Here is a 26,433-nt window from a genome sequence, read left to right on the forward strand (position 1 = left end):
TAACTAAGGATGGATCAGATACCTAAATGTAGGAGATAAAACTAAAAGTTTCCAGAAAAACAAACAAACAAACAGGAGAAAATCTTTGTGGGGTGCCTGGCAGGCTTAGTTGATAGAGTGTGGGACTCTTGATTTTGGGGTCATGAGTTCAAGCCCCATGTTGGGTGTAGAGCCTACTTAAAAAAAAAAAAAGGAAAAAGGAGAAAGGAGAAGAAAATCTTTGTGACCTTGGGAGAAGCAAAGATTTCTTTGATGTGACAATAAAAACATAAAAAATAAAAGAAAATATTGATAATTTGGATTTCATCAAAATAAAAAACTCTTACTCTTTAAAAGACACTATTAAGGGGCGCCTAGGTGGCTCAGTCAGTTAAGCATTTGCCTTCCGCTCAGGTTGTGATCCCAGGGTTCTGGGATGGAGTCCTGCTCAGTGGGGAGCCTGCTTCTCCTTCTCCCTCTGCTGCTCCCTCTGCTTCTGCTCTCTTTCTCTCTCTCTGTCAAATAAATAAATAAAATCTTTAGCAAAAAAAAAAGACACTATTAAAAAATGAAAACACAAGTTACAGATGAAGAAATATTTGCGAGTCATGTCTGATAATAGATTTGTATCCAGAATCATAAAGAACTCCTTCAACTCTTTGAAAAGCGACAAATGATCTCATTAAAATATGATGAAAGATTTGAATATTTAAAGAGATGTATCATCAAAGAAGATGTGTGAATGGCTAATTAGCTCATCATAAGTTGTTCAACATTATTAGTATTCGAGCAATCAAAATTAAAAACATGATGAGATACCAGTACAAACACACTAGAATGGCTATAATCAAAAAGGTTGATAATACTAAGTGTTGATAAAGATATGGAGCATTTGTAACTCTCATATATTGCTAATAGGAATATAAAATGGTACAGCCTCTTTAGAAAACAGTTTGCCAGTTTCTTGAAAAGTTAAACAAACTGACCATATGAGCCAGCTATTCTACTCCTAGATATCTACGCAAAAGAAATAGATTTATACATGAATGTTCATAGTAGCCTTATTCATAATAGCCCCAAACTGGAAACAACCCAAATGTCCATCAACTGTTGAGCAAATCAACAAAATATTGAATATTCATATAACACTATTTGTATTTGGCACTAAAAAGGAATAAAACTATTGATACATGCTCCAAGATGCATGAACCTCAAAAACACTAGGCTTCGTGATAGAAGTTAGATACTCATGATCATATATTGTATAACTACATTTGTATATAATTTCCAAAAAAGCCAAATGTACAGAAACAGAAAGCAGATCAGTGATTGCCAAAAGCTGGGGAATCACTGGAGTTGATTTACCTTATTAGCAACACTCCTTTTTTATTTATTTATTTATTTATTTATTTATTTATTTATTTATTTATTTATTTGACAGAGAGAGAGAGAGAGCACAAGCAGGGGGAGCGGTAGAGGGAGAGGGAGAGGTAGGTTCCCACTGAGCAGGGAGCCCGACGCGGGACTTGATCACAGGACTCTGGGATCATGACCTGAGCCAAAGGCAGACGCTCAACTGACTGAAACACCCAGGCACCCTGGCAACACTCTTTTTAAAAAATATTTATTTATTTATTTTTAAGATTTTATTTATTTATTTGACAGAGAGAGACACAACGAGAGAGGGAACACAAGCAGGGGGGAGTGGGAGAGGGAGAGGCAGGCTTCCCGCAGAGCAGGGAGCCCGATGCGGGGCTCAATCCCAGGACCCTGGGATCATGACCTGAGCCGAAGGCAGACTCTTAACAACTGAGCCACCCAGGCGCCCCTTAAAAAATATTTATTTATTTTAGAGAGAGAGAGAGAGGGAGACAGTGCGCCCAGTGGGTGGGGGAGTGGGTGGGGCAGCAGAAACCAAGAGTCAGATGCTTAACTGACTGAGCCACCCAGGTGCCCCTTGGCAACACTCTTGAGATGGTCTATGAATGTCTCCAGCTAAAGTTCCCAGAATTGCTCTCGTCAATTCCTTTCCTAAGATTTCTATGTGCAATTCTGCCCAAAATTCTATTAAATACCATAGTTGTCTTCGTACATATTTTCTGTTTTCTTAGAGTAGCCAAAGTCTGTTCTAAATATGTCCTAGTCATACTTCTTCCAAAGATTTGGTTGTGCACTTCCACTTCATGAAATAACGTCGCCATCATTGCCTATACTTTCCCTTCTGTTTAAGCTATCTAGAGTAATTTTTAGTCATTAAAAAAAATTAATGCCAACTGATAAGTTTTCAGAATCAGCCCACTAGAGACACCATGAACTAACAGAGAGTTCTGGATTCTGAAAGAAGAGGGTGATGTGGTTAAGCACAGGAAAGACTAAGAATTTCTGCTTCATTTCTGGAAGATTCCTATTTCAAAGCACTCTACACATGAACACATACGACATACGTACACACACATAGTGCATTCGTGCATGCAAAGCTCTCCACTTCTGATTCTTTCTAGTTATTAACCTTCCTCCCAGGGGTGCCTGGGTGGCTCAGTCGTTAAGCGTCTGCCTTCGGCTCAGGTCATGATCCCAGGGTTCTGTGATCAAGCCCCGCATCGGGCTCCCTGCTCAGCAGGAAGCCTGCTTCTCCCTCTCCCACTCCCCCTGCTTGTGTCCCCTCTCTCTCTGTGTCAAATAAATAAATAAAATAAAATAAAATAAAATAAAATAAAATAAAATAAAATAAAAAAACCTTCCTCCCAGTGCTTTCTTGCTGTATTCAGTCTACAATCAGCGCTTCTACAATCAGCGCTCCTCCTTCAAAGATAGGGCTACTTAGAGATTTTTCCTTATTTGATGGTACTTCTAAATTATTCTGTCAAAATTTCCTTTAAAATTCCATAGAGTAGATTCATTGGAGATCTCATTTGTTCAAAAAGCAAAACAAGACCAAAGGCACCACAGCCTCTTGTAAGTACAATCCACACTCATCTATGTAGCTTCACAGATCAAACATTTTCTTCCTGTGGCTAGACTCCTAAAGCTGCTCCCTCCAGAGTCCAATTCCAGGTTCTAGATCCAAAAATCGCATATGATTTTAATGTATATCTTTCTTTTTTTGTTGTTGTTAATATATTTACTGGAGTTTATCTTTCTTATTTTTGGTTTCTGGTTTGCTGTTATGGTCATGAACCTAATTGTGAGGAGCCCTTTCTGCACCGCAAGTTTGTCACTGCTTGTTTGACTGTTTTAGGAGGTGTTGGTAGGCAGATGAAACCAAGAAGACTATGTGATGAAGAAATATCTGCAAATGGGGGCCATGAGGTTGAAGACAGAACATGGCATAAAGGTTGGATTTCTAAAGCTTATCTGAAAACTCTCCTGGGGTGGAGCAGTTTGGCATTGGCCAAAGCGGCAGGGCTAGGACAGGCCCAGTGTTGGGAAGTTTTGCTGGAAGATTCACAGAGGAATCAAGAGAAGTGAGGCTGTGCACTTTGCTTCTCTAAACTGGTTCATACAGCTTTTGTCTCAATAGTCACATTATATCTATCAATGGGCACATCTTGTCCTTGATTCTGTCATCTCTACAGAATGTGATACTTTTCAGCATTCTTTCCTCCCCAAGCCTCGCTTTTTCCTAATTAGGATTTTTTCCTCCTTTAGCTTTGGTGACTACACCCCCTCCCCTTTACATGCTGCCTTGATTTTGTTTTGGGTTGTTTGTTATTTGTATCCCTTTAATGTTACCCACTGTGCCTCCTCTACATATGTGCCTGGCCTAACTGTATCTACTTTCAAGCTTAAGTCACATACTGTATCTTAGTTCTAGATATTTTCTCTCAACTTCATTTCAGAAACTTGTCCGTAATGGACCTCAATATTCATTTGCTCATTCCTCTCAAAGCTGCCTTTCCTTCCTATTTTTGGTCCTAAGTTATGGCACTATTACACAATCCCCCAGGCCAGAAACAAATTCCTCCCTCTGCCTTACCATCAACAGTAGATTAGTAAATGTACTAAGTACTGCTCTTATGACCTTCTAAACTAGGGGTTCTGAAAGTGGGGTTCTCAGGTCACCAGCAGCAGCAGCACTTGGGACCTTGTTAGAAATTTAAATTTTCAGGCCCCACTCCAGACCTACTTGGGAGGAAGCCAGCAGTCTGTTTTAACATGCCCTCTAGGTGACTTTGATGTATACTGAAGTCTGAGGACAGCTATTCTAGACTTGTGACTGTTAATTCTAGGAATCCATGGTTGGGCTTCAGGAGGACCAAAAAAAACACCTGTAATTGTGTCTAAAACTGAGTGTATGTCCATTTATATTTTTTCCAAGTGAATAACCTTTATTTGTTTTATTTTCAAATGGGTCAGTCCTTCCCAAAATTGGCACTATTCCTTGCTTTCTGTCATTACCTCCACTTACCCTTTGATCCAGTTCTTTTGCCTCTAGTATCCACCCTTTTCTTTCTTTCTTTCTTTCTTTCTTTTTTTTTAGCATTTTTTATTCATTTGAGAGAGACAGAGAGAGTGAGAGCACAAGCAGAGGGGAGGGGTGAAAGGAGAGGGAGAAGCAGACTCCCGGCTGAGCAGGGAGCCTGACGTGGGGCTCCATCCCAGGACCCTGGCATCATGAACTGAGCTGCAGGCAGATGGCTTAACTGACCGAGCCACCCAGGCTTCCTTAGTCACCACCCTTTTCAATGTATCTTCATGTTGCAGTGACAACAATCATTCTAAAACTTGAACCTCATCATGGTCATTCTTCTGCTCAGAGGTCTTCAATGGCTCTCAACAGTGTATAAAGTGTATAATAAAGTAACCTCTTACCATGACAAACAGCACCTTTCATCAAAGCTTATTCTTTGGGCGCCTGGGTGGCTCAGTTGGTTAAGCGACTGCCTTCGGCTCAGGTCATGATCCTGGAGTCCCGGGATCAAGTCCCGCATCGGGCTCCCTGCTTGGCAGGGAGTCTGCTTCTCCCTCTGACCCTCCTCCCTCTCATGCTCTCCGTCTCTCATTCTCTCTCTCTCTCAAATAAATAAATAAAATCTTAAAAAAAAAAAAAGCTTATTCTTTCTCATGTATCTCTAACCATCCTTTGGTCTAGCAGGAATAAATTTTGAATATTCTGAACCTCACTTGGGCTCCCATACCTCTCTGCATTTGTATATTCCTCATATTCAGTCTGGAATGCCCCTCATTGCCTACCCTCCTCTCCCCCAGCCTGGCTAATTCCTGTTTATTTAAAATTCAGCACAAGCAACAATTCTCCTAGAAAGTCTTCCATTAGGACTAACTTTAAGTGGCCCTCCTATGTAATCCCAATTTTGTCTATGCTTATCCCTCTGGTAGTAGTTCTCAGACTTCACTTAGGATGCTTTTACACTCTCAGAAATTATTGAGGACCCTGAGAGATTTATGGGATATCTATGCACATTAGAAATTAGAAACTTAGTATTTTAAAACCTATTATATATTAATGTAAATGATGTATTTTTATGATAAAATGATATTTTCCAAAAAAGAATTTGAGAAGAGTGGCATTGTTTTACATTTTTTTTAAAGATTTTATTTATTTATTTGACAGAGAAAGACACAGCGAGAGAGGGAACACAAGCAGGGAGAGAGAGAGAGGGAGAAGCAGGCTTCCCGCCAAGCAGGGAGCCCGATGTGGGGCTTGATCCCAGGACTCTGGGATCATGACCTGAGTCGAAGGCAGATGCTCAATGACTGAACCACCCAGGCGCCCCTGTTTTACATTTTCAAAACTCTTTAATGTCTGGCTTAATAGAAGACAGCTGGATTCTCATATCTGTGCATTCAATCTGTTGTGATATATTTTGGTTGAAACATGCGAAGAAAATCTGGTCTCACATAGATAAGGAGTTGGAAAGGGGAAAACTATTTTCATAGCCTTTCTAGATAATTCTAGATATTCTTCTCTGATACCACACCAAACCTGACATATGGTAGTTTCTTAGAGTGCAGTTGCAATGTGGACTGAATCGGAAACTGTATCAATTAACTTTTTGTACTCTGCTACATTAAAATCCATGAGTCTATCTACCACTTTGATGACTCATTTGATTTTGTAATAGCATGCATTGGCTATTTTGAAAATAGTTGTTGGTTGAGCTGTAGAGATCTTTCAAATGTTCCCATATCTCGTTATATAATGTCAAAAAATACATGTGTTAATATCACTGGTATTTTTTAGCAGAAAAGTACTGTAAAGCTGCAGCTTAAGGGGGTATATACAAGTTTTACAAAATTTGTATTTTTGTGTGAATACTCAATCACACGAGTGCATTTTCTGGAGATAACCATCTTACTTGGGCATGCAACATAAGTACTTACCATTTCTCTCCACACATTAAAAAGATGTGTATGCTAGTGTGAACATTTAATGAAATTAATAATTTTTACCCCTTTGTCAAGGACATTCTTAGATTAGCTTATTGAAACAATTTTAAATTTTGTATGCTCTGATTGCAAGGAGGTAAAGAATACCACTATTAGTGCAGTTTGGCACCAGTGCCTTGATGCTTCCTAAGGTGCAGCAGTTTAATCTAGTATTGCTTTTACACGAGGAGTGCAAATGCCAACAAAGTGAAGAAGGTCAACAAAGTCTTAGCATTATATTGAAAATTGTTTTGGGGCGCCTGAGTAGCTCTGTCATTATAACAAATGTCGGAGAGGTTGTGGAGAAAGGGGAACCCTCTTACACTGTTGGCGGGAATGCAAGTTGGTACAGCCACTTGGGAAAACAGTGTGGAGGTGCTTCAGAACATTAAAAATAGAGCTACCCTGTGACCCAGCAATTGCACTACTGGGTATTTACCCCAAAGACCCAGATGTAGTGAAAAGGGCCATATGCACCCCAGTGTTCATAGCAGCAATGTCCGCAATAGCCAAACTGTGGAAAGAGCTGAGATGCCCTTCAACAGATGAATGGATAAAGAAGATGTGGTCCATATATACAATGGAATATTACTCAGCCATCAAAAAGGATGAATACCCAACTTTTACATCAACATGGATGGGACTGGAGGAGATTATGCTCCGTGAAATAAGTCAAGCAGAGAAAGTCAATTATCATATGGTTTCACTTATTTGTGGAACATAAGGAATAGCATGGAGGACATTAGGAGAAGGAAGGGAAAAATGAAGCGGGGGAAATCGGAGGGAGAGATGAACCATGAGAGACTATGGACTCTGAGAAACAAACTGAAGGTTTTAGAGGGGAGGGGTGGGGGGATGGGTTAACCTGGTGATGGGTATTAAGGAGGGCACGTACTGCATGGAGCACTGGGTGTTATATGAAAACAATGAATCATGGAACATCAAAAACTAATGATGTGGGACGCCTGGGTGGCTCAGTCGGTTAAGCGTCTGCCTTCGGCTCAGGTCCTGATCCCAGGGTCCTGGGATCGAGTCCAGCATCGGGCTCCCTGCTCCGTGGGGAGCCTGCTTCTCCCTCTGCCTCTGTCTCTCTGTCTCTCATGAATAAATAAATAAAATCTTTAAAAAAAAAAAAAACTAATGATGTATGGTAACTAACATAACATAATAAAATAAAATTTTAAAAAAAGGATACTGGGAAAAAAAAAGAAAGCATGTCTGCCTTCGGCTCAGGTCATGATCTCAGGGTCCTGGGATCGAGCCCCGCGTCGGGTTCCCTGCTCAGTGAGAAGCCTGCTTCTCCCTCTCCCACTCCCCCTGCTTGTGTTCCCTCTCTCATTGTCTCTCTCTCTCTCTGTCGAATAAATAAATAAAATCTTAAAAAAAAAGAGAGAGAAAGAAAATTGTTTTCGCCTTGTGGACCCACCGAAAGGGCCTCCAGGACCCTCAGCAGGGTTCTGGGGATGGCATTTTGGGAGCAGCTGCTCAGTTGCACATAGTTAGTTGTCCCTCAATGGGTTGCAAGTTCTATTAACAGGTAACAGTGTCTGGAACGTAAGGCTCAATAAATATTAGTATCTGTGAAATGAGCGACTAAATGACTAGTTATAAACAACGACCGCATAGTGTTCATCTTACTGCCTTTTTTTTTTTTTTAGAATTTATTTATTTATCTGAGAGAGAGAATGAGATAGAGAGAGCATGAGAGGGGGGAGGGTCAGAGGGAGAAGCAGCCTCCCCGCCGAGCAGGGAGCCCGATGCGGGACTCGATCCCGGGACTCCAGGATCATGACCTGAGCCGAAGGCAGTCGCTTAACCAACTGAGCCACCCAGGCGCCCTTACTGCCTCCTTCTTTAATTCAATCAGAAATTAAACGTTTTCTAAATTTTTCTTTCTTCCTTTTTTATTAAATTAGGACTTGGCCAATGTTTTCAATAGCAGGGGCGGGGGAGCGGCCTGCATGTGGTCACGACGCGCTACAGTTTGGTGAAGCATTAATCTGCGTTGCCCCAGTCACTCTTCCTTCCCAGCCCCGCACCAGCAGGCCGGGCCTCTTGGTTCCCCAGTTCTACCTAGATTTAACAACGGAAAGAGCTGGGTCTCCTACGTTCTTAGGAGTACTGAAATTCGATTCAGTTGAAGCGGGGCGGGGGGGATCGATAAAAATCCCGACAGGGAGAGCACTGACAAGAGTTACGGCTGGGAGCCCCGGGAGCCCCAGGCTACAGCCTCTGCCGACCCGCCGGGTTGCCGGGGCGACGCTTCCGGCCGGCGCGCGCAGCCTGGGAGCAGGGGAGTTGTAGAATCGGCGGCTAGACCTGCCCGCCGCCGTGAATTCGCCAGCGGGAGCGCGCTCGCGGCCGCGCGTTCTTCGCTTTCCCGGCTCCGTCGCTGACGCGTCGTAGACGTTGGGGAGCGGAGGACAGCAGCAGCGGGTCGGGATGAACAGCGGCGGCGGCTTCGGTTTGGCTTTAGGCTTCGGCCTCACCCCTACGGCGGTGATTCAGGTGACCAATCTGTCGTCGGCGGTGACCAGCGAGCAGATGCGGACGCTTTTTTCCTTCCTAGGAGAAATCGAGGAGCTGCGGCTTTACCCCCCAGAGTAAGTGCTCGAGCACGGCTGGGGGAGGGGCGCGGGCGCCATAGAGACCTCGGGCACCGAGGCGTGGGGGAGAGCGCGGACGGGGGCGCGCGGTGCCCGTCACGTGACCGCCCGGGCTTGCCCTGGTGCCCATGTTTGATTAGGGCACCCGGGCGCGGGGCCCCGAGGTCCTGTTCTCCTTGTTAGTTAGACTGTGGGGGTTAACCTCTGCACCGAGCCCTTAGAGAGAATTTAGAGCAGTTGTTTTTCCGTGCATCCCCGATTTCTGGTCTCCGTCGGGTCCTCGTATTCAGTGCCTCCCCCTTTTCCTTTTTCTTCCCGAACTTAAGATGGCCGCAGGTGGGCCCGGCGTAGTCCTCATGGCAAACGCCTGTTCGCGTTTTTGCAATGTGAAAATCGCAGAGACCGCGCCGGAGAAACTGTCCACTTGTTAGGGTCTTAGTGTCAGGCCGTTGTTACTGATTGGAAAGCCTGCGGCTCGTGGCAGACTGGAATTAGGGCTGTATTTGTTCCCCAGGGCGGTGTTCACAAATTGAGCATCTTCTTGGTGAATCTGACCGAGCCCATCCATGTTGTTAAATATCATGTCTTATTCGCCCTTTTGGCAGCGGATTAAAATTTCCGCTTTGAAGGTCACACTATCATAAGCCTTTCATAAAGAGTATTAGTCGGTGCAGGATTATCCCTGTTGGATGCTTTAAAAGTCTGTCTCTATTTAAAAAGTCTACAACTCGCGGCCACTTCCCAAGCACTATTTTGAAGTAAGATTTCCCTTGTATAGTACTATCTACTCAAAATATGTAAGGGGTTTGTGGGTTGTTCACTTTATTACACATACTTTTTTTTTTTTTTTAAGATAGAGCTTAGAATCTTAAAATCCTCAGTATTTTGTTCATTGTGTCATCCTTTGAAGGAAGAGCTAGTAGTTGCCCAGGATTTTTTTCTTTAAAAAAAAAAAAATCTGTATTTGACTTTTTGGTTTATTTCATAATATTGCGTGTAGACCTGTTTTCTTTCGGTTTCTATCTGTTAAGTACATCGCATTGCCACAGCATAGATACTGATTGGTAAAGGTTAGTGTTTGGATTTTTAAATTTTACTTTTTAAATTTTCTTTTCCTCTCTTGTTTTGAAATATGTAATGTATACGAAAAAGTTGAAAGAATTCCTTCACCTGTGTTCCTTCTTTGCCAGTTGAGTTGTCTCCCTCTCTATACTTAAACTCCCTCTTTCTTCCCATCCTTTTCAAAGTAGTTGTAGACACCATGACTGTTAATTCCTTAACACTTAAGTATGTATCTCTTCAGAACAGGTACATTGTTCTACAATACCACAATACTATTAACATGTTTAAGAAATTTAACATTGATAAGGTATAACAAGTAGTTCATATTTAAATTTTCCCAGTTATTATAACCATGTGTTTTTTCTTTTTCTTTTTTTGGTCTAGAATGTAATGAGAAACCACCCATTTTATTTGGTTGTTACCTCCTTTAATCCAGAACAGTCCCCTGTCACCTTTTTAAAAGTCTTTCATGACATTGACATTTTGTCTTGTAGTTTGTAAATCTGGGCTTATATAGATTGTTTCTACATGATTAGATTCAGATAATACATTTTTGTCAAGAATACTTCATAAGTGCATGTATATACATATTTATTGACCAGCTGCGGCATTTATAGTTTGAATATCTTCTTTAACTTTTGAAAATGCTTTCTGCTGTCTCTTCATTTCAGCATTCAGAACGTTTTTTTATTAATTGAGAAGTGTTTGGGAGAGGGCTGTACCCTTAAGAATTGGAATCAAGCAGTAAAATATTTTGTATATGAACCTTTGTAAACTAACCTTGCCTTCAAGGTTGTGGTAATAAGGTATCTCGTAGAAGAAGTATATCACAGAATATTATTCAACGCCAACATAATACCACTTTCATAGTTAAAACCAGGGAATGGGTGGCAGTATGCTGCCAGTTATTCTCTGACATTTAGTAATGGGCTGTTTTTTGAAATCACATGTTAATTACTTGGAGTTTAAAAGTCAAAGAGAATAAAAAGCTATTTACTTAAACATGGTGGAGTTAGTGTGTCACAAACTGTAATACGTTTTGCAAAATTGTAACAAACATAGCACATATGGGTCCTGCAAAATTCTTAATCCGTTTTTCCTGAAGTGTAATCCCTTATTACTGTTTTTCAAAAATATTGCCATGCTTTACTAACAGTGTGTTTTCTGCTCTATGATGAAGTTGTCATAACCTGGTTTTTATATTAAAGATGTGTTTGCAAATTTGAGCTGAAATGGATAACAGTGCAATAGTAGTAGTTGTATTGAAGACAGATAACTGTTTTGTAGTGTCTCGGAAATAGTACTTTATGATTCATGTTTGGAACCTGAGTAGAATTTCATTTGTTTTAAATTTGGAAATGCGTTTCTTTAAAAGAATGTGAAAACAGTTTCTCATTAACGTTTTAAGAATTTGCTAATATGAAAATTCACATTTTAAATTTAACTCTTGGAATGAGGCTGTGATTCAGTTTCTTAGTTTTTAAACATCAGTAATTAGTGTGAACATTCATTATATATGTTAAAAATTCTTTTTTTAAAAATTTTTTTAAAAGATTTTATTTATTTGACAACGAGAGACACAGCGAGAGAGGGAACACAAGCAGGGGAAGTGGGAGAGGGAGAAGCAGGCTTCCCGCTGAGCAGGGAGCCTGGTGCGGGCTCGATCCCAGGACCCTGGGATCATGACCTGAGCGGAAGGCAGACACTTAATGACTGAGCCACCAGGCGCCCCTATGTTAAAAATTCTTAATTGTGCTCTTTTTTGTGCTGCCGGATGATAAATACCCAGAATTTTTGTTTTCACTTGTTGCACAACAAATGAATATCATGTCATGAAAACCTTTTTACCACAGTAAGAAACTTTTGTAGTTTTTTAGTCACCTTTTTTTTTTTTAAGGTATACTGTACATACAGAAAAGTGTATGGATAAAAATACAGCTTGATGAATTTCCACAAAGTGAACACCTGTGTAATCAGCACCCACATCAGGCTTATCTGCACCCTAGCGTTTTCCCAATGTCCCCCTTCAAGTGACTAACCCCCGAAGGCTAATCCTATCCTGATTTCTAACATCATGTCTCACATTAACACCTGTGTTGATTTTTTTTTTTTTTTTTTTTTTTGCTGGTTTTCTTCACTTCTCTGGTCTTCAGAAGTATTAATAAGCAAGGAAAAATGTGTCAACTGCTTATTTATTTAGTTAAAAAAATTAGAACCAATATAGCCATTTTATGAGAAAGAGAAAAACACCACTTAATGATCTTCTCTCTTCATATCTTCTCTCTTCATTTCTATGTATTTGCCTGCAGTCCTTTTAATATGTGCTTATTTTAATGTAGTGTAATCAAAGGATTTATACACTGATGGTGAACTTTTTTCATTCAACATATAAGTATTTTTTCATATTCCTGTGTCTTATTTATCGTAATAACATTTAAAAGGCTGTAATTGTGTCTTAAGTGTATTTTTCAAATTGTCATTAGCTATATTGATTCCTTTGTATTGGTGTTTTAAGTCAATGGATTTTAGCTGGAAACATTTGAAAATGTATCTTTTTGATTGTCTGCATTGATAGGAGCGCCTTCTGGCATTTGGTGGGCAAGTGTCAGTAATTCATAGAAGATCTTAACATAAGGAAAAATTGTGCCATCCAAAGTACCACTAAAGTCCTGCTGAGAAACACTTATAAATTATGTGTCAGTTAATATTTTTATACATAAGTCTGTGTACTTTGTCCATGCTTTGGAGTATATCCTTTTTGATAGACCCTACAGTAAAAGACTGGATATATTAGTACCACTTGACTTTTTTTTAACGAACTGAGCCACCCAGGCCACTTGACTTTTTTTTAAAAAAGATTGTACTGTGCCATCACCAAGTTTAATGAAAAACAAAATAACCAGTTAGAGCCTAGGAAATTTAACTGATGCTCAAAAATTTGGTTCTGTAATTTCTGCATTAAACTCCTAGTCAGGGGGTGCCTGGGTGGCTCAGTCGTTAAGCGTCTGCCTTCGGCTCGTGTCACGATCCCGGGGTCCTGGGATCGAGCCCCGCATCGGGCTCCTTGCTCTGCGGGGGGCCTGCTTCTCCCTCTCCCACTCCCCCTGCTTGTGTTCCCTCTCTCGCTGTGTCTCTCTCTGTCAAATAAACAAATCTTTTTAAAAAATAAATAAACTCCTAGTCAGAAATTCTGAATTTTTGGAAAAACGATTGTAGAAAGTTTTATATTTGGAAAAAAACAACAACAAAATTTTATTCAACAAATGAGGTGGAAATAAAATTTGCTATTTTGGTCTCCTGCTACTTTCCTTAGAAGCGTATGTTTAGACCAAATGGAATATGTAAAACGCCCTTTTAAAAATTAAAACTCTAGGTCAAAATTACACTTAAAGATGATAATTCTATTTAATTAAAAATAAATATTTAAAAGGTTAGATGTATTAAAATGGAAGCTGTAAATATAAAACTTGGAAACAATGATGTATAAATAAATACACATTTGTTGAGAAATTCATCTTCTGTATTTAGGCTTGCCACTGTATTGTATTTTAGATTGTAATGCTCAAAATAAAATAGTGTTAACGTAAGTTGATCTCTGTTCTGTATCTTAAGAAAGGTAATTGGAGATGAAGATAAAATTCTTTAGAACAGTGGTGTAGCTATGTCTGGTGTCCACACTTCTATGATAATGCTTGGTCCGCACAGGTCAGCCTTTCTTATCCAGTTCTGGGCTTCTCAAATCTTTTTAGTCTGTCATAACATGAAGTTGCTTTACCATCCAGGCTCATATTTCCTTTTCCTCTGGATGTTTTAAATTTGAAATGATGTGGGTTTTAAGTAGGGGTATTGGAAAATGTGTTTTCAGTTTTCAGTAGTGATTATTTAGGTTTCCATTCTTTCACAAAAGGATCTGTCCATTTAGGGAATGTACTTTCAGTGGTGGTTTGTTAGGTTCTTGAAGATTTCAGTGCTAAAAGAGAGTATACTTGTAATTGCTAGGGCTTTAGTAGCTTATTGTAATTATAGGTTTTTTGCGGGGGTGGGGAGTACTGATTGCAAAAGACAGAAACAGCCCTACCCAGTCTAGCTCGTGAAGAGAGAAAATTATTAAAAAGATGAATATTCTCCTAAATTGAAATAAAGACTGTAGTATTAAGTAGGCCTCATGGGGACTGGGAACCAGAAAGATAATCAGCATCCAGGGCGACTGTCTGCCTCTTCTCAGAGGCTTTATTGTCTGCTCAGTTTGTTTCCGTGTATCTGCTCTATTTTCTTTGCAGACTTATTTTGTACTCAGTATTTTGGCATCTGGCCCAAGCCCTGAGTATAAGTGACTTTTCAGCCCAAGAGAGAGAATCTAATTGTTTAAGTGGATTTGATCAAACCACCCAAATTATAGGTTGTTGGTTAGCCAGTAAAATGGGCCCTTGTGTCATGTGGCCAATCAATGGTGGCTAGAGGCTTCCAAAATCTGTTGAGAGTTTTCACCTAAGAAAATGGATGAGGCTGTGCTAAAAGTGTATAGAATGCCCTGGTAGCACATAGAGGAGAGGTCCTTAATCACTGATGCCTTAAAGTAGCTTTCCAGAAGACTTGGAAACTTGAGTCTTGAAGAAAAGTGGAATTACCACTCAAAAAGAGAGGAAGGATATCATAGGCAAATGGAACATGTGCAAAGATGGCCCAGATATTCAGAATGTGTTCTGGACACCACAAGTATTTCTAATGCCTGGTTTTTGGGAGCATTTAGATGATAAAGCAAGAACAGAAGGGTGTCTTTGAGGAAATTTAAGCAGTGGAATGACATGACAAAATTTATAGTTTTGAAGGATCACTCTGGCAGCTTTTGTGAAAGACCATTATTAAGGAGTTGGGTTTGGAGTCACTGTGATTGTTTAGGAGCCATTCTAATAATCTGGGTGAGAAATGATGAGGGCCTGAATTAAGCTCCTGATAGTGAGAATGATAAAAGAATTCATGTGACAAATATTTGGGATACAGTCTTCACAGGATTTAATGACCACTTGGATGAAGAGGGAAGGGCCAAGGATGGAAACACCCTCAAATCTCAGTAGTTGTGTAAAACCAGATTATTTCTTAGTCTAAGCTTGTGGAGTAGCGAACTCTACTTATTGTGGTCACTCACTTTGGGATAAAGCCGATGTAGCAGCCACCCATTTCTCAAATGTTGCTAGTCACTGTGGCAGAGGAAGAGAGCCAAGCAGTGACCCTTAAAGCTCCTGAATGTCCGTTCTGCTCATATATAATTGGCCAAAACAAGTTGCTTGGGCATACCTGACTTCAAGGAACAAAGAAATGGAATTTTACCACGTAGCCAGAAGCGATTTGGAAGTATTTAGTAAACGGTACTAATGATGGTTACATTTAATGACTCCTAGATTTATGACTTGAGTAATATGGTGGTATTTTTAACTGAGAGATGAAGTGAGGATGACCACCAGGACTGGTGAGAAAGAAGGAGGATGAATTTATTTTAGACTCCATAACTTTTTGGGGGTGGGCCCTGTGACCATCAAGGAGTAATATTCCAGCAGACATTTGGATCTGGGAGTCAAAAGCTCAAGAGAGGCCTAAATTGGAGATTTGGTAATGTGAAGGTGAGTTAAGTGTGGATACGACTGTTTTTACCTCAGTGACAAATCCATAAAGTGTTTGACTTAGATGTTTGTGTGGGGAGGTGGGGAGTAGGCATCATTGGAGTGGGCCTGTTGAAGCCTGCATTGGATAACCTTAGGCAGGAGTGAATTGAGTTGGGTTGGGTGAGAAAGAGGTGGTTTCATTTTGTCAACTTTCATTACCCTGACAAGTTATGTTAATAATAATATAAATAATTTCAAGTTCTCAATGCTGATATGTTTTATTGTCACAGTGTTTTGGTAATAGCATAAATTTGTATGTTTAACCGTTATCAAGATGGATTTGTTGCTTTATGTGATTTTTTTTTATTTCAAAAATGGCTAATATTTGGAATTGCTAATTAAATAGTACATTAAAATGCTTTTAAAATTCCTTTTTTCTTTTTTTTATTTTTTAGAGAGAATGGGAGAGGGAGGGAGAGCATCTCAAGCAGGCTTCATGCCTAGTGTGGAGCCTGACATGGGGCTCAGTCTCACAACCCTGAGATCATGACCTGAGCACAAATCAAGAGTCGGACACTTAACTGACTGAGCCACCCAGGCACCCTTAAAATGCTTTTAAAATTCTTGATTAGTTGAATGATTAAGATTGCACAAGATTTGGATTTAGATAGACTTTAAGTCCCACCTTTGCCATTTACTAGGGCTAGGATTATGGTCAACTTTCTTGACTTGTTTTGTAAACTAAATTGTTACTGTACAAGGCAGAGATGATATTTTTCAGATCATCTCACTTCTTTCTTAGTGTCAAAAATCTAAATGCTTTAGGGGCGCCTGGGTGGCTCAGTCGTTAAGCGTCTGCCTTCGGCTCAGGTCATGATCCCAGGGTCCTGGGATCGAGCCCCGCATCGGACTCTCTGCTCAGCGGGGAGCCTGCTTCTCCCTCTGCCTCTGCCCCTGCCCCTGCTTGTGCTCTCTCTCACAAATAAATAAAATCTTTAAAAAAAAAACACAAAAAACTTAATGCTTTAAAGGAGTGTATTCTATAGTAGGTGTATATTTAGTTTGGGTGTTTTTTTTTCTTGCTAAAGACAATTTTAGACTTTAATTGAAAATAATCTTGGACAGACTGACAAAATGATCATCAGTGAATATAGTATATTTTGCAGTCTAACAAGATGGATTCATATTATGGAAAAACTGCTTTCATCTGTGTTATGTGGTTTTCTTACTACACGTCTACCTAGATTAAACTGAATCTGGTACGATTTAGAAGAGTATGTTCTTTTGCATATAAAATACGTTAAATTTTGTTTGTAAAATCTTTTGTCTGGAAAATCACAATGCTGACTAGCTTAAAGCAGTCTCTAGTACATGTGAAAGACCTTAATTTTAATTCTGTGTTATCTGTTTGCAAGACTCTGGTGACGTTTTTAGTGATCTAAAACCTGGGGAGTCACATTAGGAAGGGTTGAAAATGGTTACAAAATTTGAAGTCATGGGGATTGGGACTTTTATAAAGTGATTTTGCTTCAGATGATAGACTGAATATTTTTGGGTTAAATCTGCTGTTTTCAATTTTGCTCTGTTTAGGAACTCGTTAATTTACATTTCCAGTTTTTACAAATAAAACAATAGGCCTTCCTAGATTGTTGTCAACTTTTGCAGACGAATCACCATGAAAAGACTTAAGTTTTGCCTAGTACAGCCACTCTGGAAAACAGTATGGAGGATTCTCAAGAAGTTAAAAATAGAACTGCCCTTCCACCCAGCAATTGTACTACTAGGTATTTACCCAAAGAATACAAAAATACTAATTCAAAGGGATACATGCACCCCGAAGTTTAGAGCCAAAATGTGGAAACAGCCCAAGTGTCCATTGATTGGTGAATGGATAAAGAAGCTGTGTGTATATACAATGGAATATTACTCAGCCATAAAAAACCGAAATCTTGCCATTTGCAATAGCATGGATGGAGTAAGAGAGTATTATACTATGCAAAATAAGTTAGAGAAAGACAAATACCATATGATTTCACTCATATGTGGAATTTAAGAAACAACAAATGAGCGAAGGGGAGAAAGAGGGAGGCAAACCGAGAAACAGACTCTTAACTATAGAGAACAAACTGATGGTAACTGTATATTAACCAACTGGAATTTAAATAAAAACGTGAAAATGCAAATCTTTTTATGTGCTAATGATCCTTAGCAATAAAAATTCTTGTCTTGATTATGTAAGATTATATGAAGATCTAAGAAAGAAATTTCAAATGAAAATGACAAAACCAACCAAATGTTTATTAGTCCAATTGTTTTTCTTTTTATCTTGCAGCAACGCACCTCTTGCTTTTTCTTCCAAAGTATGTTATGTTAAGTTTCGTGACCCATCAAGTGTTGGCGTGGCCCAGCATCTAACTAACACGGTTTTTATTGACAGAGCTCTGATAGTTGTACCTTGTGCAGAAGGTTGGTATCTCCCGTGTTTTTTCCTATTATTTTAATCTCTGTCCTGTGTGTTACTACCTTTGGCTTTCCTAGAAATTGGTAGGTAGATAGTACATTGTTGTGTGTGTGTGTTTAAGAATGAGATTTGGAGAAGAAAAGAATTTTTACCTAATAATAAAATATAGTGGTTAATTTATTACTTATGTATGCTTGAGATTTAATAGCCAAACATTTAAAAAAATTCATGAATGACTTGTGGTTTGCTTTGGCTTTCTGTAGTCAATTTGCAAGTTGTAAACAAAGCTTTCTGAAATTAAAATATTAAATTGGTGGGGGAAATTACTTTAAATTTATAAACAAGTGAACATTTGCCCCTGTGTACACAATATTAATGATATGACATAAATAAAAACTGTACATTTTGCCAAATTTGGGGTTAAATGGTATTTATGTTCATTAGAAAAATACTCATAATTTAATCTCTGAAGTATCCTCTTAAGATAATTCACCTTGTCATTGACACCATTATTGCATATTCATTGTGATTGCTATGCAACTGGAATTTATTTTTTTCTTTTAATGGCTTGCTTTTCTTGGGGGGTGGGATGTGTAATTGAATGGAAAGTAATTTTCCAAAGCTTCCATCAAGGAAATAGTTGTGGAAGATGGGAACAAGTCCAAAAGCCTTATAGTTATTAAATTAATTTAAGACTTAACCTGCTTTAAGAGCTAATTATTACCAATACTTACTTTTTAGTTATTTCCGTTTACAGAGCCATTCACATATAATAGGCTGTGCTGAATTTGACAGTTCTGGTGTGTAGTTAACTTTTATTTAGAGTACACACTGTGGTGTGTGTACATTTATTTTAGAATAGGTTATTGTAATTTAAATGTCCTTAAAGTATGTTTTCCCTGGTGGATGGTGGTAACTGTTGTACAATGTAAAAAATCTACCTGGAACAATTTAAGGAGCTTTCATATGTAATGTTTTAAAGCCTCTTTTAGAAACCAGGCTAATATTAAAATAACTTGATATATGGTACACAGTGCTGCACTTTTAAAGTTTGATGCTTATTTCAGAATGCCTATTCTGGGATGTCAATAACATTACAGTTAGATACAGTAGGTACCATTCTTTTGGTTTTGAAGTCCCAGAATAGGACATTCTGGATTTTTTCTCAGATGAATTTGAAAGTATTTTTCCCATGCCTGGGGAAAGGTAGAATAAAAATGGATTAAAGTTAATTATTTGCTGTATCTGTCCTTATCTATTGATCTGTAAGGGGACAGTGAGCCCAGAATTGGAGAGCAAGGTGAGAAAAGAGCTGGTAAATGGTTTAGTTCTGCATACCAAGTTCATACCAGTTTCACACCAGGTAAACTGCATGGGAAAAAAATCAGAAGTTTTATTAAATGGGAATATTAACCATAGAAAACTCTGCTACCAGTAGTGCAGGATCTTGTATTATGTTAGCTTACTGAATTGGAAGGAAGAATTTTTGATCAGTGTTGCTTTGTTGGAACCTTGCTATATTTCCATAGAATTTTTCATAGATTTGAGAAGCCCATACTGTGATTTGTCTTAAGTGTTCAAGGTTATGGGCATGTAGAGCTTCTCTTTTTTGTCTGTTTTACTTAATAGAGCTTAATAAATACACATTTTATAATAGCTCTTAAATATTTTTAATATTACCACTTTGAGACAGTTTCTCTGGTTTTGAACATGAAAGTTTAAGCACATTTTTATTGCAGTTTAGTTGTAAGTATTTTAGAACACTGATAAAATAATTGCTATTAGAGAAACATTCAGATACACATTTTTCATTAGTTTAACTAAATACCACCGAATAACCTTTTAGAATCTGAGGAGTGTTACAGTGAGCTGTAAAGATCTGATTATGCACCGCAAGCAAAGTAATAATGTGTTATTATACTAAAAAAGATAGCAAAGTGAGTTTGAAATAAACCAAAGGAAAGAGTTCCAGTGGAGTAAGTTCTTTTAGAGGAAGATGGGGTGCTGTAAGCATTCTTCTATTTACTTCACTGGTTGCATTCTTTCTTTGATGTTATAGAAACAGCATTGTGAAAGATACGAGAAAACCATAGAAACAGTTTTAAGAAAAGTTTTTTCATTTTCTTTCAATTTGCTGTTTTTGTAATGCAGTTTTGTAACAAGATCCTAAGCTGTATAAGTAATGTTTGATGTGTAAGAGTTTCATGCGTATTAAGCATTAGCTATTGTTAATAAAACATGCCATTTCAAAATAAAATATGCTTTCATTATACTTGTCCAGATATGACCTCTTTTTGTTGTTGCGTGCATCTCAGATTTCTTTTTTATAAATGTTAACACTTAGAAAAAGATAAGGTCAAACATAACAAGGGTGTCAAGCCTAATCATCAGTCGTAACTTTATGTCCACATTTTCTGGTAGATGGATTTTGACTATTAATTTGGTTTTGTATGTTTTCTCTATGTGATATTTGTGCATTATTAGATGACTAGACTGGCCAAGGCAGACCTGTTACACTTGCCTGAGTTAGGCATTGTTTGCCATGCCACTAAACCTGCCGTCAAGTGAAACCTTCATTGGGGAAATGAGATCGGAGTCTGAACCGCAGAAGATGGACGCCCTGTCTCTGTTTTTTATTGTTTTACTTTAATTTCATTTCTTTTTCTTTATTTTGTCCCTTTTTTTGTTTTTGTTTTTGTTTTTGTTTTGTTAAATCTCTTTCACTTTAACTTGTGAGCTGGTTTTCCAGTTCTTTGTAAATGGTATTCCATTAAGGGTTCATAACATTGCTTTGCAGATTATATTGGGAGATGATTAGCAGAGCTCAATCTTAGAGTGAAATAAATTTTCATAGTAAACCTAGGATACAGTGTTGTGAAGCTCAGTGTGAGTCTTAATTGGTGTTTATAGACTGCATAGTACATTTTGTTCTCGAAACACTAAAACACTGTTAGAATTCTTAGGAACATTTCCTGACCTCATTGCAACATTTCAGATTTTTCTCCCAAATCTACATCTTTCATAAAAACCAATTAACAGCTTCTAATTTTCACCCCCCCCCCCCCCAGAATTGTAGACATACAGAATCCTCAAGGAAAATAAGTAAATTTTTTAGAATAATCTAGGGATAGAGGACAAGCAGAGACATTCACTTTTTTGATTTATTTACTACAGAAAGAACTTATTTCCTTGACTTACAAAGACTTTTACTTGCCTGTGTGGGGAATGGATATTGGACAAACTTTGAAAACTTAACTTGGCATGTGTATTTCTCTGCTTGAATTTTTTGAAAAAATTTCAGGTGTTACTAGCTTCTAAATGGATTCTGAGATTAGGACTATTAATACTCTGAGATGTTTTTCCTCTCAGTTGTCTTTGAGGAGTATAGTTTGGGAAAAATGCTAAATGCTTGTTTGTTTTATATTTTTATATACTCTGGTAGTATTTGGAGGATAAATTTGATAGAATCCTGTCTTGGGAGTTAAGCAATGGAACTTTTTTCTTAAGATGTCTTTAATGGTAATTAAAATAAAAAATGTGCTTACAGTTAGACTTAATATTTATAATAGTTTATTACTACTATGAGAGGTAGTGAGAGTCAGATAACTGATTGATACTTTCTTTAAGCCAAAAGTGAAAGTATGATATTAATTACTCATCTTTTGGCCTGTGTTGAATACTTTTTATTTTGTGTAGTCTTTCTACACTGTCTTTTATGGGCAGTTTTGCTTACTTAATTGACAAGTAATCTTAAATTGGGGACATTAATAAATTGAAACAATTAGTTTGTTTTTTGGGTACATAAATTAGGGTGACAAAGCATAAGATTTATGCTACAGGACCTCAGTCGAATTTATCAAGATGTGTTCAGGTTTTATAAGCATTAAAAATAATACCTATTTATAACAGTTAAAATGGGTCTGGTAGCAATCTAAATAGCTTAGTATATATAGGTGGGTATATAGATACATGTATTAATACCAGTAACTAATAAATATAAAATAAATTGTTATTTGATGTCTTCAGTAAGGCCTACCTACCTTTTATTTATGCATGTTAAAAAATCTGTGCTTGTGCAGAATTTACACTGAAATAATAAAATAACTGTTTTTGAAATCAGTAAATTAATGTAGACTTAGATGTTGCAAAATTTAGGAAAAAGTAGACATTTGTTAAAGCTAATCAAATGTAATTTTTCTGTTCCTATAAATAAGGTGTAACCATTATTTAAAGCAAAATTTAAAAGCTGTCTTGAATTCCATCCATGTTTAGAGGTATATTCAGATAATATTGTTTAGAGATTTATCCCTCCACATCTGGTTGTTTTAAGTAGAATTTTTACTTCTAAAATCCAGCATGGTGCTTTTGAAAACTTACTCCATATGCTATTTCCAATTTAGTGTGACTTTCTACAGTGTGTTTTAAATTATTTTTGAGGACTCCATAATGGAAATAGATAGCCAACTACATATAACTATAAGTAGTTCTTCCAAAATAGATATACGTAGTCAACTTTCTAAGAGATAATTTTAGCGGTGTCAGTAAGAAAGAGAGGACACAAAGGGAAAATGTGTGAAAGTTGCAGTTCATATCAAAATTAATTGATAAGAGTCTAGTAATTAAAAGGCAGATTGATGAACTTTAGAATAAATTTTTCATTTTTTAGTTGTAAGGATTTTTTTTCTTTTTAGTGTCTAAGATTATTTTAGTGTTACTGTCATTTTTATTAGGCAGTTAAGATGTTTATAAGCAAGACATTTAGGCATTAACCCCCTTCTTCAGATAAGTATACATAAATTGGTTCTAAAAGTCAGGACTTTAAGAAGTTTCCTGAGACAAGGGAACTTTTTTTGTTAGTGATTCTCAAAAATTTTAGTAGTTTCACAAGGCATAGTTTTTGGAATTGGATTCTTTTAGGCATCTCTGACCTGGTTGGTGAGATGTCTTTTTAACCGGCTGGGTGTAGGCATCCTTTAAATTGAAGCTGATTACATGGAGTAGGCTTTTGGTTTTTTTCTGTCTACTTGAAATTGAATGGAATTTATTGGAAGGTTATCAAAACTGTTTGCATCACCAGTAGGTAGTTTTAGTAACCAGGAGCACTCATTAAGGAACAAATTTCAATTCGCACATATTTGTTTTTTCTTTTTCTTTTTTTTGACTAATTTGGTTATTTGCCATTTCTGGGGATTAAACTTTAAAAAATGTTCTTCTTTTCTGTATCTGATGTTCTGTGTGCTATTAGTGATGCAGCCAACACGAACGGTTGTCATGTGTAACACAACTTTCGATCACCGCGAAAACACCGTCCTGGGAAAGCGTCCATGCTTGATATCGTTTGGTTCATGAACATTAAGTTTCCAGTACAGGTGACCCATAGCTCAAAGTGTTAAATAATTGTCTACATTATTCAATTTTTAAAATAATATTCCATTAATGAGATTGTTAGTCTTTGAAGTTTTGCTCACTTTTATTTTTCCTAGTAGAGCAGGATAAAAGGAAAGACTTAAGTTCTTATTTATTTCTTTGTACAGATCTGATAGATAGATTCATTTATTATTATTATTTTTTAAGTGCAAGGGTATTTGTAAAATCATAGTGTAAAGTTTGTGTGGTGTTTCTGCTTTCCATAATGTTTGGAACTTGCCTCTGCAGGTAAAATTCCAGAGGAATCCAAAGCCCTCTCTTTATTGGCTCCTGCTCCAACCATGACAAGTCTAATGCCTGGTGCAGGCTTGCTTCCCATACCGACCCCAAATCCCCTGACTACAGTAAGTGTTACACACCCTCTTCTGAAAGAGATTTATGTTGAACTGTGTAATCATTTGAAAAGGAGCTTAGAAAATTATTTCTGTTTTGAATCGTTTTTTTAAATGAAAAGGATTCAAAATGTCTACTTAATTTTTCTACTTAATGTCTTCTTAATCCTCCCCCCCCCCCCCACATTATCACTGACTTAAACTGACTTTTGGAATTATTTCTGAAGTAATTGGGCATTCATTTAACTTTGAGAACTAAAATAGATTGTTAGAGAATCAGTTATTGAAACTAAGCATTTTAGATCGCATGGGGAATTGGAAAATCTAAACTATTTCCCAGTTCAAAAGGACTAAATCTATTAAAGTAAAATAAAATAAAATGATCCACAGCTTTGTAACAGGAAAAAGAATCTCAGAGAAGCATTTGTCTGATACTGAGAAAATACAGCAAGGTAAAAACATGGTAAAGATATTTTTTCATTAACTATGTGCAATTAAATAGGAATTTAGTACCTCCTTTGTGATTTCTAAGAGGGGTTAAAAAAGATTTTGCTGTTACTGGGCTCTTGTCATATTTATCTTAAAGAAGGGTCATTTTTCTTCAAAAATGAATACAAGACAAAATATAAAAGTCACCTTGATTGCAAGTTGTATTTTGGCTTTGTGGTATTGGATTATTAGGGAGTAAACTAATACTAGCTTTATGATAGTAAATTTTTTTTTTTTTAAGATTTTATTTATTTATTTGACAGAGACACAGCGAGAGAGGGAACACAAGCAGGGGGAGTGGGAGAGGGAGAAGCAGGCTTCCCACTGAGCAGGGAGCCCGAGGTGGGACTCGATCCCAGGATCCTGGGATCATGACCTGAGCCGAAGGCAGACGCTTTAACGACTGAGCCACCCAGGCGCCCCGATAGTAAATTTTTTAAAATACTTTTTTTTTTTCTTAGAGATTTTATTTTTTTAAAGGTTTTATTTATTTATTTGACAGAGAGAGACACAGCGAGAGAAGGAACACAGGCAGCAGGGGTGGGAGAGGGAGAAGCAGGCTCCCGCCAAGCAGGGAGCCTGATGCAGGGCTCAATCCCAGGACCCTGGGATCATGACCCTAGCCGAAGGCAGATGCTTAACGACTGAGCCACCCAGGCGCCCCTAGAGATTTTATTTTTAAGTAATCTCTACACTCAGTGTGGGGCTTGAACTCACAACCCTGAGATCAGGAGTTGCATGCTCTGCCAACCGAGCCAACCAGGCCCTCTCCCCACCTTTTTTTAAAGTAAGTTATACCCCCATTGTGGGGCTCTAACTCACCTGGAGATCAAGGGTCTCAGGCTCTACTGACTAAGCCAGCCAGTTACCCCTTTGATGTAGTTAATTTACCAAAGTTATAAAACAAAGTGCAAAATTTTAGGTCTTTTTTGCATAACTTTGAACTGCTGGAGACCTGCATTGTGATCGCTGGTGGAAATTATTTTTAATTTTTTTTTTTTGGCGAGGGGGATTTTTTTTAAATTAATTTAGAGGGGTGGTAGAAAGAGAGGAGGGGCAGAGGGAGAGAGAATCTTAAGCAGTTCCCACACCCAGCATGATGCCTGGCATGGGGCTTGATCTCACAACCCCAAGATCATGACTTGAGCCCAAATCAAGAGTTGGACGCTTAACTGACTGAGCCACGCAGGTACCCCCCCTTTTATTTTAAAGATGTATTTATTTGTTTTAGAGAGAGAAAGAGCATGAGTGGGGGGAGGGGCAGAGGGAGAGAGAGAATCTCAAGCAGACCCCACTGAGCAAGGAGCCCCTGACACAGGGCTTGATCTCATGATCCTGAGATCATGACCTGAGCCGAATGAGCCACCCAGGCATCCCAGGAAAATACTTTTTAATTCAACATCTTATCATTTGAGATCATGACCTGAGCTGAATGAGCCACCCAGGCATCCCAGGAAAATACTTTTTAATTCATCATCTGATCGTTTGAGTTAAGCTTTTTAGAAATATTCTAGAAAATTTATTTTGGTTATATTTTGGTATATTTTAACACATTAATTCCTGGATCACTATCTTTTTTTCAGAAAGTATTGTTTTGCTATCTTGACAGTTCTTAGGGTTTATTGAGCAACAGCATAAAGTTTTTATTTAATTTGTTGCCTTGAGGGGAAATGGTTTTCTTTAAATTCAGCTGTAGATATCTATTGTTTTAAAATTTAATTTATGAAGAACAATTTGAATTAGAAAACGGGACAGGTGGCCCATTGTGACTTGGCTCCTGCTTACCTCTCTGGCCTTTTTCCTACCTGTTTTCATGGCTTTGTCTACTTCAGCCATATTGGCTTTGTTGTTTCTGAGACACACCAAGCACATTTTTGCTTTAGGGCTTTTGTACTTACTCATCCTTTACCTAGAACATTTTGTTTTCAGGGAGGCCATGGTTTCTATGTCAGAAGTGTTACATCAGGGGTGCCTGGGTGGCTCAGTCGTTAAGTGTCTGCCTTCAGTTCAGGTCATGATCCCAGAGTCCTGGGATCGAGCCCTGCATCAGGCTCCCTGCTCGGCAGAGAGCCTGCTTCTCCCTCTGCCGC

At 38.2% G+C, this 26,433-nt stretch overlaps 1 protein-coding gene across 3 annotated transcripts in view; it reads left to right on the forward strand.

The window, feature by feature from the left end:
* Window positions 1-8,653: 8,653 nt before the first annotated feature.
* SREK1 (splicing regulatory glutamic acid and lysine rich protein 1) overlaps window positions 8,654-26,433 on the forward strand; it is a 42,885-nt gene continuing 25,105 nt past the window's right edge. Inside the window, exons 1-3 of one of the 3 annotated variants that reach the window (XM_045895705.3) lie at window positions 8,654-8,969; window positions 17,967-18,100; window positions 23,751-23,866. In XM_045895705.3, coding sequence (XP_045751661.1) covers window positions 8,809-8,969; window positions 17,967-18,100; window positions 23,751-23,866 — 411 coding nt within the window. In that variant the 5' untranslated portion in view covers window positions 8,654-8,808. Of the gene's footprint in view, window positions 8,970-17,966; window positions 18,101-18,142; window positions 23,465-23,750; window positions 23,867-26,433 lie in introns of those variants that run through there. The other 2 variants (XM_045895698.3, XM_045895714.3) reach the window with 2 other exon arrangements.

Source organism: Mirounga angustirostris, unplaced genomic scaffold (assembly GCF_029215605.1).
Source record: "Mirounga angustirostris isolate CCGP_5_RB_7025 unplaced genomic scaffold, mMirAng1.0.hap1 SCAF_7, whole genome shotgun sequence".
Lineage (NCBI taxonomy): Eukaryota > Metazoa > Chordata > Mammalia > Carnivora > Phocidae > Mirounga > Mirounga angustirostris.